The sequence below is a fragment of the Muntiacus reevesi genome, chromosome 4, assembly GCF_963930625.1.
Source record: "Muntiacus reevesi chromosome 4, mMunRee1.1, whole genome shotgun sequence".
In the NCBI taxonomy this organism is placed as follows: domain Eukaryota; kingdom Metazoa; phylum Chordata; class Mammalia; order Artiodactyla; family Cervidae; genus Muntiacus; species Muntiacus reevesi.
The window spans coordinates 46,742,949-46,756,615 of record NC_089252.1 but is presented as its reverse complement, the minus strand read 5'-3'; the positions used below and the strand labels follow the sequence as shown (position 1 = coordinate 46,756,615).

Sequence of the window (13,667 nt, the reverse complement as noted above, 5' to 3'; positions counted from 1 at the left end):
AAGTTTAAGAAATGTATGTAGAGAGATATATGTGTAAAGACAATTGGTAGCAGTGTTTATGATAATTGAAAATTGCTAACAATCTAAGTGCCAGTAAGGAGATGTGATGAATGAACAAGCAAATAAAAATGGTGCATCTGCACACTGGAACAGTATACAGGCGTTAATAATGAGTATTTATAGATACAGGAAAATCCACATATGTGTTCTATATATGTGTGTTTTATATATTTTTAAAAATTATATATTAATATAATTCTTCTGTTTAAGTTCTTATAGCTTTATTTCTATGATTTTTAACTTGTTATTTTGAAACAATTATAGAGTCATAAGAAGTTGCAAAAAAAAAAAAAATAGTACAGAGAGATGTCTTGTATCCTTCCCTGTTTCCCTCAATGGTATCATCTTTTGTAACTCTAGTTCAGTACCCAAACCAGGAAATTGACATTGGTATAAGCCACAAAGATTATTGAGAGTTCAGCAATTAATGCAGTCATTTGTGTGTGCATGTAGTAGTTGTTTAATCACTAAGTGATGTCTGACTCTTTTGCAACTCCATGGACTGTAGCCTGCCAGGCTCCTCTGTTCGTGAAATTTCCCAGACAGGAATACTGGAGTGGGTTGCCATTTCCTTCTCCAGGGGATCTTCCCACCCCAGGGATGGAACCTGTGTCTCCTGCTTGGCAGGCAAATTCTTTACCACTGAGCCGCCCGGGAAGCCCTGCAGAGCTCTGGACAACGGTTTCACAGGTTGAACACCGCCACAGTCTAGGTGCATCACTGTTTCACCCTGGCGAGGCTCCCTCATGCTTTCCCTTCGTAGCCACACCCGTCTTAGTTTTATTGGAGCGTAATGCTTTGCAGTGTTGTGTTAGTCTCTGCTGTACACTGAGGTGAATCGGCTATATGTTTCCATATATCCCGTCCCTCGTGGACCTCCCTCTAAGTACCCCCACCCACCCCGTAGGTCACCGCAGAGTGCCGAGCTGAGCTCCTTTGCCGTATGGCAGGCTCCCCCTGACTCTGCTTTACACGTGCTGGTGTGTGTGTGTCAGTCCCAGCTCCCGGGTCATCCCGCCTTCCCTCTCCCCAGCCCTTCGTCTCATGGCCATTCTCTACCTCTGCATCTCTGTTCCTGCCCTGAAAAATAGGTTCATCCATTGTTTCTACCTTCCCCATCTCTAAACCCTGGCAGCCACTAATTCAGTTTTCTGTCTCTCTAATTTTGTTATTTCAGGAAGGTTATTTAGAATCATACATTATGTAACATTTTGAGATTGGCTCTTTCACTCAGCATGGTATCCTTGAGTTCTGTTCAAGTTGTTGTGTATATCATAGTTTACTCCTTTTTTTTTTCTGAGTAGTATTCTGTTATGTATATACTATAGTTTGTTTAAACAGTGACCTATTGAAGGACATCTGGATTGTTTCCAGTTTTTGGTTTTTATGAATAAATCTTCATGAACATTTGTGTCCAGGTTTTTGTATAGGTTTTTGTGTGAACATAAGTTTTTATTTCTTTGAGATAAATGCTTAAGAGTACAATTACTAGGTTATGTGGTAAATGTTTAGTTTTGTACAAAACTGCCAAAACTGTTGACCAGAGTGGCTCTATCATTTTACATTCTCATGAGTAATGTATGTGATATCCAGTTTCTCTAAATCCTTGCCTGCATTTGATGCTATCACTCTTGTTTATTTTAACAGCTCTGATAGGTGTATAGCGTTACCTCATGGTGGTTTTAGCATAGTTCGTTTTTGCAGTAACAAATAAAAATCAATTTCCTTTTTAAAAAAGAAAAATTGCCTTGATTTAAGTTTCTTTCCTGCCACTTATTAAACATCACTTAATACTGAGAAGTTTTGCTAGGTGAATAAGGAATATTGATTTCCTTTGTAATCCACTGGGGTTGTGATTCTACTGTAGTAACATATTAATGGAAATAAAATCAAAGCAGATCATCTACCATTGTTTGACATAGCTGTTTTGATGCTATTTCAAAATGTGGAACTACTTCAAAAACTACTACATTATGCTGTACTTCCCCTCTGCCCTGTAGAGAGAAGAAAGGTGAAGATTGGCAAATTACTTATAAGATGCATTAAGGAATAAATAAATGCAAAGTTGACAGCTTTAACACTCATGGATTTGTTCGTTGTTGAGTATGTGGAGCTGAGTGCTGTGTACTTTCTGTGTAGTGTGAATTGCACTCTTAAGCATTTGTCTCAAAGAAATAAAAACTTACGTCACACAAAAACCTGGACTTTCTGAGTACATTATAGTGTACCCTTCACAACTATCCTATCAGATGGTCGCATTCTTAACCTTCATTTACATGTGAGGAAGCTGAGATGCTCAAATTAAGTATCTTGGCCAGTCGTACCAATTGGAATGAGGAAGCTGGAATTGAAATTTGTGACTTTGGAGTTTTTCATTATATGGGGAGCATACGTTGTCTTCAGCAGTGGGAATGGTTGGAAATCCATTGTGCCAGAATGAGTTTGTTAATTGATGATAATGGTTAAATTGAGAGGTAGCACACTTGGGGTATAAGAATTTAAAGTGACCAGCCTGTGACTCTAGTGGCTGTAGAGTCATTCATATTATTTCCATTGCTATTTCTTCCTAGTGTTCCAATTTGGTGTATTATTTTAGTGGAATTAAACTAGAATTTTTAAAGATAATGTAATTGACTGAGTTTTGCACTAGTAGCAGTTAGTGGTTTATCCAAGTTTACTGGCCCAACAGTGGGCAACACTGGTCAGTTATAGTGGTTTTTGGGTGAGCACACGGTTAGGCTTGATTGTATGTACTACTAGGGGCACTATTATTATTGTTGTTGCTGGTCACATTATCTTTTTGTCTTTTGCTAAAAATCTGAGGATGATTGAAGATATTTAACCATCGTATACCTGAAGCACCTTGCTGGTGCTATTAAGAGTTCTATTAGTGTTTATTTTTGAGTATCTGTATATTGGTTTCCTATTTTATGTAGGATAAAATCCAAACTCCTTAAGGTGGCATTAAAGTTCTTCTCTCTTTTGCTTTTTTTTTTTTTACCTTTCAAGTCTTCTCTGCTACCTGCTCTCCCCACTTACTTGACTTTCTCATGGTGAATGTTGGTGCACTCAGCAGAGATGGCAGAGATGACATTGATCACTATACAACTTAGAAGCTGTCCAGTCGTGTTACTGACCCCCAGCGGGGCCTTTTGTTGTGGAAATGCTCACTGGAGTGGGGAGAGAATGAGAGGTTGGTGTTGATGACAGTTCCCTCCTGAGGGATAGTCTCTTCATGAAATCAGAGCAGAGAAGGGGATAGACTTAGGATATAGCCTAGAAATGGATTTGGTAATGTTTAAAGAACTTCCCTGCAGTTGTGAAAATCTTGGTAACCACTCCCTTGCTGAATTATCTTCAGGAAAGCCAGTGGAGGTTCTTAAAACTGGAAAAAGCCCTAGACCAGTTTCAAATATTCCCATGTGCGTGACAGATTCTCGAGCATTGCTCTTCAGTCCCATCAGTCCTGTTGTCCACTGGGATGTCACCTGTAAAACTGAGATTCCTGTTCTGTGAATCCCTCTGGTTTTGTCGCTGCTGGAGTGATAGCACTCTGAAAAGGAGGAGCCTGATCTGCTCTCACATACAGGGATTGCTTCGGACAGAGCCACACCTGATCCTTGGATCAATAGGATTGTTTATCTAGAGTTTAGTTCCCTTAGCAAATGTTTGCTTGAGATGACTAGTTTTCAGTATTTATTCCTAATCTCCCATTAATGACGTTTTTCAGATTGACCTGGTTGTGGAGTTAATGTATACAGGAAGTTTGAAGACCTCTGTGTGATGTTAACTTACTTAATCTGTACTGGTGTGAATTTCTGCTGCCTCTTTGCCCCGCTGTTGTATGCTTCCAGTGTCCCAGAAGCATTGTTGCTTTCAGAAACAGAATTCAGTTTCTGACTGTAATTGTCCTGAAAACATTGGCATATTTTGCAGTGAGTTTTACTTTTATTTACTGCAAATGATGATTTGTTAGTTGCCTGCTGCCAGAACATCTGAGCTCATTTGTTTAACTCAACGGTACTGTGCATAGATGCCTGTAACACGCGGCAGCAGTTACCAACCACCCCAGTTGCTTACCACCCCTTTTTAGCTCTAAATCAAGCAAATGGGAAAGAAGATTATTCTTAAAATGTTCCAAGAAGTTTAGAAAATTGGAGGATGGGAGGAAAGGAATTCTATTATAACAGTGTGTTGCTTTTGGCAAGGGTGTCCCTGGCTGATTTCCTTTGTAGAAATAACACTTCAGAGTGCAGAAAATGCAACAAACAGAGCTCTGTAAATCCTTAATTTCATAGGTAACTGTCATGTGTTTTTCTTCTGGCTGAGCCACTGTATCAGGCATGGTGCGGGAAGGCATGGGTGAATGAGACACTTTCCCTCTTCTCAAGGAGCTTATAGTCTGGACATTGAAGACGCTCTGACCTGTGGTGGTGATTTTTGAGGAGGTGTGGTGGCTGGGTATAAGCTGTGTTGGATTGTGGCCATCTGTAGGGGACCCAGGCCCTAGGGGCCTAATCACAGAATGGCAATGCTGACCATCTTATCACCAGAGAGAGCTTTCCAACAAAGGTGGGAGAGTTCTTGAGTGACCAAGAAACCAGCCTGCTTCAAAAAGATATATTGTTTTACATTTGGAAACAAATCTGGTTTTGAATTGTGCTGGAGAAGACCCTTGAGGATCTCTACCACTGCAAGGAGACCAAGCCCAGTCAATCCTAAAGGAAATCAACCCTGAAGAGACTTTGGAAGGACTGATGCTGAAGCTGAAGCACCAATACTTTGGCCACCTGGTGGGAACAGCCAACGCATCAGAAAAGACCCTGATGGTGGGAAAGACTGAAGGCAGGAGGAGAAAAGAAAATAGGATGAGATTATTGAATGGCATCACTAACTCAGTGGACATGAGTTTGAGCAAGTCTGGGAGATAGTGAAGGACAGGGAAGCCTGGCATGCTGCAGTTCGTGGAGTTGTAAAGATCGGACCTGAATTAAGTGTCTGAACAACAACAAAAAAAGGTGTCTTTAAAAATATTTTAATAAAAAATTAAACTTGGGAATGGACATTGCCTTGAAATCTAGAGAATGTGAAGTGTTTCCTGAGGGGCGGGGAAGGAATTCTGTCCTCTTTAGTGTCTGACAAAAGACTTTCATTGATTCGGTGCATTTTTATTGAGTGCCTGATTTGTACCAGGCTGGGAAGGAGCCAGGAGCCCCCATCTAGCTGGTTACATAAATAGATAACTGGTTTGTCTTGCTACAGGTGCTCAGTTTCATGATTGAGTGCTTTGGGGATAGAAATCAGGCTTCTTACCAGGGCTTAGGTGATCAGAGGTGGTTTCCTAGAGGAAATGGTGTCCAAACCATCCTCACTTACACATGTTGGAATTAATTCTTCTTTCAGGCTAATACTGTATTCAGAAGAAACCAGAACCTTGTTTTGGGAATGCTTGGGAACGCTCAATACCTTTCTGTTGAGAGTGAGTTGAGAAACTGAACCCTGTACTCCAGCCATCTGGTATATTTCTCCAGACTTGTAGTTAGTTTACTGTTCTCCAGTGTTGACTAACCTTTGCTTCCCAGAATCTGCCAGGCTGTCTGTGACTGCCATGCCTTTGCATACACATTCCTTGTGTCTTGAAAGCCTTCCCTTTTTGTCTGCCCAGCTGTCTTCTCTTCCTCCTTTGGGACGGTTACTTCTTCTGGGATGCCTTTCTTGACTGCTCATAGGGTGGGTTGGGTGCACATCGCATAAGCTCATGCGTAGGGCTGGGTTTGATCTCTGTACTTCCCCTGCACCAGAGTCTGTTTCTTCACTCCAGTGTGTAGCCTGGAGGCAGAGACAGCATCTTTCACAGAACCCAGCATATCCTGGGCACCTAGGCAGTGTTTGTTGAACAAGTAAATTCTGAAGCTTTTGAAGGTTGTAGCCATATGTGTATAATTGAAGCTCTTGGTTCCAACTGGTTTTAAGAGAGTATTATTGACTGAAGAAAGCAGAAGTACTGGTGAAACAGATTTTATACATGTGGTCTAGTTATTAACCTCGTAAAACTCTTTACGATCTTTTGCATTTTATACCTCTTTACTTTTATTTTTTGCCCAAGTAACCCATAAACTGAGTAATTCATAGCTCTTACTTCTTGCCAACTACTAATGTATATTATTAAATCTGACCACAGTGATTTATTAATTGGAAGTCTTTTGGTTATTAGCAAAAATCAATTTGATTTAGCGTATGTCAGTAAAAGGAAGAGGCTTGTGTGATGAAGAGACAGGGATGTCTCGTAGAACCCCAGAAACACAGCTAGGCTTCAGGAAGAACTGGTCCCAAGAATTAGAAGACCAGTGGGAATCCTGAGTGTCCTTTTTGTTTATCTCTGCCACTCTGTGGATAGAGGTTGGCTTCCTGTAACCCTCATCTTGGCAGCCCATTTCCAGCCATATGGATAACCTGTCTCTCCATCTCAATTCCATATTCCCTAAGACCCTGGCATGGCTTAGATTCTGATCCAGTCAGCTCTGGCCAGGGCGTGGGGTCAGGCTGGGCAAGCCTGTCTGCCTCCGCTCAGCCCTGAGGAGTAAGCAGGTGGGACGTGGAAGAAAGGGAAGGGAGGACAGCAGACATAGTGTGTGCTGGGCAGACACTCCAGAAGTACCTGATGCAGGGATGTATGCCTGGGACGTATGAACAGTTGACTGTGCAATCATTTCTAGGTAATTTTGGCTAAAATTTTTTCAATCTTAGAGGAAACTTTAAAGATTTACTTTGAAAAAATATTTATCTTTGAATGTGAATATAATTTGAGATTCTTAAGGTAATAGCATATTCACTGAAGTAGTTAGTTCTAGCTCTGTGTGTATGTACAGCACTTTTAATGCATGATACTGGCTTCAGTTGCTAGGAGACAAGTTCCAGTGTAGCTTTAATAGATATAAAAGGTTAAACTAGCATGTATGTGAAGTTTTCTAGTAGCCGTATTAAAAATGTAAACTGAAACAGGTGAGATTCATTTTAGTATGTTTTATTTGGCTCAACATCTCCCCAAAGTTACAATTTCATGAACATAAGGACTAATAATTAAGTATTTTCTGTTTTTTTAAAAATCTTTGAAATCCGGTATATATTTTGTATTCCAATGCATCTCGGTTTGGACTGGTCACATTTCAAGTGGTCTTTCACTACGTGTAGCTATTGGTTACCATATTGGATAGCATAGTTCTAGAAACAGTTAAAGTAATCCATTTTCTTTCATAGTTGCTCTAAAATTTTCTTGTCAAAGGCATCAGTACTTATGCATTGTTCTTTTCAAAATATGCTTCAGCAGCAACAGCAGAGCACCATGGAAGGTAGAGATTTTTCAGCTTGCCCTGAAAGAGTTGCCCATGTAGAGGGTTCGCCGTGTGCCATGTGTATTGGCAGAAAAGAACAACATTTTCAAACCAGTCACCTGGCTGTAAAGGCTGGTTCTTGTTCTTCCTAGACTACTGATTCCTGGGATGTTACTTAAAGTCCTTGGAAGCCTCTGTTTGCTTATCTATTAAAATAGGGTTTGTAACTGTCCTGCTCAATAGAAGAGGTTTTCATGTGCTAATAAATTTGAAAGGGCTTTGAAAAACTTTAACGTTTTTATGTTACACAAATGGAAAGCATTATTTTTTTTTATTAACAGAGAAAAACGTACTGCATTTTGGCATCAGAGTGGCTATCATTGAGGTTTTACTTTATGCCAGGCACTGTTCTAAGTGCTGTATTGCATAATTTAATAATAACAACATTTTTTGAAGCACTTTAAAAAAAAATAATTTCTGTTTTATGTATGAGAAAGCTGAAAGTTAAATGATCCCAAGGTTACACAGCTAGTAAGTAGTTGAATTGGAATGCACTTTTTAAAAATTGTGGCAGAATACATCCAACAAAAAATTTATCATTTTTACCATTTCTAAGTGTTCATTTCTGTGATAAAAGTACATTCACATTGTTGTTTAATTATCTCCACTGTCCATCTTGGGAACTTTTCATCTTCCCCAACTGAAACTCCATAGTCACCACATACTGGCTTGCCGTCTCCCTGCTCCCCACCTCACTGTTCCCAAACACGCCAGCAGCAACCAGCTGTCTACTTTGTCTCTATGGGCTGGCTACTCTAGGAACCTTATATGTGTGGAGTCATACAATATTTGTCTTTTTGTGGCTGGCTTGTTTCACTTACCATAACGTCTTCAGGGTACATCCATGTTGTAGCATGTATCAGAAGTTTCCTCTTTAAGGCCAAATGATATTCCATCATACACATGTGCCGTATTTTGTGCCGTCCTTCACCCAGGCCAGCACTTCGTTGCTTCTGCCTCTTGGCTGTTGTGACAGTGCTGCTGAGTGTCTCAGTGTGCAGCCGTCTCTGTGACTCTGTGCCTTTAACCCTTTGGGTGTATGTGTGCCCAGAAACGGAACTGCTGGGTCGTATGGTAGTTCTGTTTTTGATTTTTGAAAAATTGGCATACTGGTTTTCACAACACTTGCTCCATTTTGCATAACCATCAGCAGTACCCAAGGGTCCCAGCTTCTCTACATACCCTCCAACACTTTTTTCCATTTTCCTTTTCTTTTCCTTCTCTTTTTAAAAAATAACTCCGTCTTAATGGATGTGAAGTAGTATTCATTGTGGTTTTGATTCACATTTCTCTAAATGACTAGTGATATTGAACATCTCTTTTCTTACACCTGTTGGCTATTTTTATGTCTTTGGAGACATAAAGTCTCCAAAACCTGAATCCTTCGCAGATATTTAAATTGCTTTTTTGTTGTTGTTGAGTCAGAGTTTTTTTAAAATGTATTTTGGATATTAATGCCTTATCAGCTATATGATTTGCAAATATTTTCTCTCATTTGGTTGGGTTGACTTTTTACTCTGTTGATAGTATCCCTTGATATGCAAAAGTTTTAAATTTTGATGTAGTCCATTTGTTTTCTTTTGATGCCTGTGTTTTTGGTGTCATATGTAAGAAACCACTGCTGAATCCACTGTCATGAATCTTCCCTACTTTTGAGGTTTATGTCTGTCTCTGTCTATGCCTCCTGTCTCTGTGTCAGTTTGCATCTACCTCAGTTTTTCTATATATTTATAAATTATTGGAGTTTATATATGTGGGTTTTGTCTCTTGCTTTGTTTCTTTTTCAGTGTTGTTGAATTGTTTGAAAGTATTATGAAAAAAATGGCATTTATCTAAAGAAGTTTAATCCTATGATAAGTACTTCCCTTGGAGCTGGGCACATGAGTCTCGTGCCTTGTGCTCTGCATTTGGAAATACCTTTCTTGAATTTTTCTATAAGTCCCTCCAGTCCTGCCTCTCCTCTCTGCTTCAGTACCTAAAAGGCAACACGCCCCAATTGCTTTTTTTAGGAGTCCCATGTTGAGAATTACAGTAAATTTTCTAATTACATTGAGAATAGAAGCTTTATTTTGCTGATGTTATTGTTTACCACTGTACACTGTATTTTCCTTCTGAGTTGTTTTTCTTATGTTTATTTTTATATAGTCCTTTAACTGGTTAGTATGAATATGATTGAAAATGAAAGTCGCTCAGTCATGTCCATGGAATGGACTCTTTGCGACCCCATGGACTATACAATCCATGGAATTCTCCAGGCCAGAGTACTGGAGTGGGTAGCCTTTCTCTTCTCCAGGGGATCCTCCCAATCCAGGAATTGAACTGGGGTCTCCTGCATTGCAGGCGGATTATGATTAGTGTTATAGTTAGGAACATGATTAGTGTTATATTTATTAATTACCTTTCTTCTCTTTCTCCAGTACTGAGTTGAAGCTCCTAGAGGAGGCAACCATTTCAGTTTGCAGGTCTTTAGGTAAGGAGGAAAAATGAGTGTGTGTATGTGTGTGTGTGTGTAATGTGAGGCAGTTATTTTAAAATTTCTGTTAATAAATTTTGTTACTGCAATATGAATTGAATTAATGAAGTGATATATTTTTGATGATGGTAATTATAATAGTAGTGATTATTCTTGGTGCTCATTGATGCCACTAGAGGGTACCATTCAGTTAACAGCAGTGAGACACATGGTTGCTTAATTTGCAGTCATGGTAATGGACTCTTCTAAGACATAGAGCTTGTTCTTTTTGCTAATTTTGAAATACTGAGAATAGCCCCAAATATTGTTTGTTTTGTAGTTGCATGTATAGTTCCTAGAGAATATAGGATCATTCATCCTTTGCCAGTTGCAAAAGATGCTGTTGTTGGTTATGTTAACTAGAATAATTATTATTCATTAATAGGAAAATATATTCAGAAGCTTCTCAAATTAGTAATAACAACCTTGTGTTAATGGTAAAGTGCCTGAGCTCTTGAATTATTTTATGATCTTAATTATAACTCTGCTACTTAATTATTAGCTGAGCTTTAATTTCTTAATCTAAATTGCAGAATTTTCATGAGGAAAAGTCAGATAGCATGAAATATCCAGTACAGTGCCTAGGATTTGTCATTGTTCATTATTTCTGTCAATAAATGTTACCTTTTTTGGACCTCACTTCTCAAATACTTTACTTTCAAATTGGTAACAGTTGGAAAGAAATGTATGCCTTAAAAAATGTGGATAATTATATTTCACTGTTGCTTTGAAAATTAGAGATAATATGTCTGTTAAACAAGTGGTGTACAAGAGCTTAATGAGTGATGACAAGCTTGTTTTTAAATCAAGCTTATGGATATGCTCCATGTAAGCTAACTCCGATTTAACTTACTCTGCCAAAAACAGTCTTTGATGAAATATTTTTGCTTTTAAAAACAAATTATGTTGGTAATGATAGAGGTGTTAATATAATAGTTGCCTTGAATTTTTTCTTCAGTTATAACCATAGATTTTGAGAATTTTGTACTAAATAGAGCTGACTTTCAAAAACCTGTGTGACAGTTCGCTGAGAATTAATTTTGTGTAACAATGATATCAATGCAGTTATTATGATATAGTTTTTAAGTGACCTTGGGGTTTTTACAAAAATAGCATTTTTAAATTGGGAATAATACTTATTAATACAATTTGGAAAGCATACTAAAATGTAAAAAAGGCAGTATTTGCTCATATTCCACAACCCTCACAAAGCTGTTGTTAATATTTTGCCTTCTGTTATTTCTTCTTTGAATACACATTTACACAATATTAAATACACACATACAATTATTTTAATCTGTTTTTCACTTGGTATTGTATATTTAAGTATGTCATTCTATATTTAAAACCACTTTGGAGAATAGGAAAAAAAAATCACTGCTAATCTTTTGTGATAAGATCAAAATCTTAGCAGAGTATTCTGTGTATATTGATTTATATGCACAGTTTTATGTAAGTGGTATTATTTATATGTTATTTTCAATTAGCAGTACTCAGGAGCTTCTTTTCATGTCAATAGATATAAATGCATATAGATTTTAAGGGTTTTGTGGGTATATGACAATTCTGTTTTATTTTTTGGTCTGAAAATGTTTTCATTTTTCCTTTACTTTTGGAAGATAGGTGTGCTGTGTGTAGAATTCTAGGTTGGTAATAATTCTTTCCATACTTTAAGGACACCATTCTGTTATTTTTCTGGTTGTTCTCATTTTGTTGAGATTAAAGCTGTCAGTGTTAGTGTTGTTCTTTTGAAAAAAAAAATGGAGGTTTTTTCCTTCTGGATACTTTAGCGTTTTTCTTTTTTAATCCTTTGGTTTTCAGCATCTTAGAATATGCTCAGGAGTATTTTTCCTTCCTTCCTTCTTTCCTTCCTACCTTTTTCCTTCCTCCCCTTTCCTCCCTCCCTCCCTGCTTGTTAGATCTGTGGTTTGATGTCTTTCATCAATTTTGGAAAATTCTCAGCCATTGTTGATTTATATTAATACATTGTTTCTGTCCTATTCTGTCTTTTCTCTCCTTCAAGGGTCTCTGTTATACTTGTTAACATTTTCACTATATCCCATATGTTTGTTAGGCTCTTTTTTTTTGTATTTTACTTTTTTTTTCTCTATGACCTTCCATAGGATATTTTCTATTAATCTGTCCTTAGTTTATTCATCTTTTTTTCTGTTAAACCCATCTATTGAGATTTCTAAAATGAAAGTTAAATTTTAGAATGGCGTTAGATTTATAGAAAAGTTGCAAAACCATGTAGAGAGTTCCCATATAACCCTCATCAATTTCCTCTATTGTCAACATCTTATATTTATATGGTATATTTGTCCCAACTAAAGAGTTAACTTTGGTGCATTACTGTTATCTAAACTTTTATTTAGATTTCACTAGTTTTCCCGCATGTCCTTTTTCTTTTTCAAGATGCTACATTGCATTTAGTCATCAAGTCTCCTTAACCTCCTCTGGTCTCAGATTTTCCTCATTTTTAATGACTTTTAAGAGTTTTGAGAATTGCTGGTAGAGTATTTCCAGAATGTCCCTCATTTTGTTTGATGTTATTCTCATGGCTAGATGGGAGTTACGGGTTTGTAGGCATCACAGAGGTGATGTGCTGATCTCAACACATCATATCAACGGTACATGCATGAGTTTCACTGATGATGTTGACCTTGATTATGTGGCCAGTGTTGTGTTTGTCCATTTTCTCCACTGTAAAGTTGTGTCCTCTGTTCTCTGTTGCCTTCATTTTGAAGGACAGTTTTTCTAGATACAGAGTTCTTGGTTGGCATTTATTTTCTCTCATCCCTTTGACTAGGTTATTCCATTGCCTTTCGGTCTCTTTTCAGATGGAAAGTCTGCTGTTTAATTGTATTGTTGTTCTCTTGTAAATAAATCATTTTTCTGTTAACTGCTGTCAAGATTTTGTCTTTTACAAAATTTTGAAATTTATTCTTTATTCTATTTAGGGTTTTACTTAGATACATAGATTAATGTTTTCATCAATTTGGGGATGTTTGTGGCCATTATTTTTGTTGGCCTTTTTGTATTCATCTTTATTATTTATCCCCTGAATCTACACATGAGGCACTCTGGGTCCAAGACAAATTTCTTTACCTCATAGTGAATTTTAAGTGCATTCCTGTCCGTTTCCCCCTAGTTCTTATCTATTAGGTTAGTACTGTGAGAGCCAAGTCGGTTGTTTTATGTGAGGAGGTGAAGGTTGCCCTGTGTTCACCTTGTTTACTTCTTACCAGTTGTTTTTTGGGACTTGTTACCTTTGAATCTGTATAGCAAACTATCAGGTGAGACGATTAGCATTGAGTGTTCTGGTTGGAGTAGACAAAAGTACTTTAGCAGTTAAGCCTGCTAATAATCCAACAAATAAAACTTTCGTTCAGTTCTATAGAATTTGTATTTTGTTAAAGGGTTTCCTGTTCTTTTGGGGTGGAAAAGGACTGTACTCATTCAGCATTTTTCATGAGCATTGATTTTTGTGTATTTCTTCATGGATGTTTTATTTTTAATTCCTTATTTAAAAAAAAATTTCACACCCATACAAAGGCAGACAGAGAATAATATAATGACCTCCCATATGTTCATCTCCCAGTTCCAGTCATTTTCAACTCATGGCCAATCTTGTTTCATCTGTTGTTGTTCAGTTGCCTAGTCATGTCTGACTCTTTGCAACCCATGGACTGTAGCATACCAGG

General features: G+C 37.7%; 1 protein-coding gene across 4 annotated transcripts in view; it reads left to right on the top strand.

Moving 5' to 3' along the window:
* The window catches only part of DYM (dymeclin), a 372,867-nt gene that overhangs the window by 40,349 nt on the left and 318,851 nt on the right, over positions 1-13,667 (top strand). For 3 of the 4 annotated variants that reach the window (XM_065932680.1, XM_065932678.1, XM_065932679.1), the window contains one exon: positions 9,869-9,921. The exons of the other annotated variant lie outside the window; for it this stretch is intronic. In XM_065932680.1, coding sequence (XP_065788752.1) covers positions 9,869-9,921 — 53 coding nt within the window. The remainder of the gene's footprint in view (positions 1-9,868; positions 9,922-13,667) is intronic. 4 annotated transcript variants of the gene reach the window in all.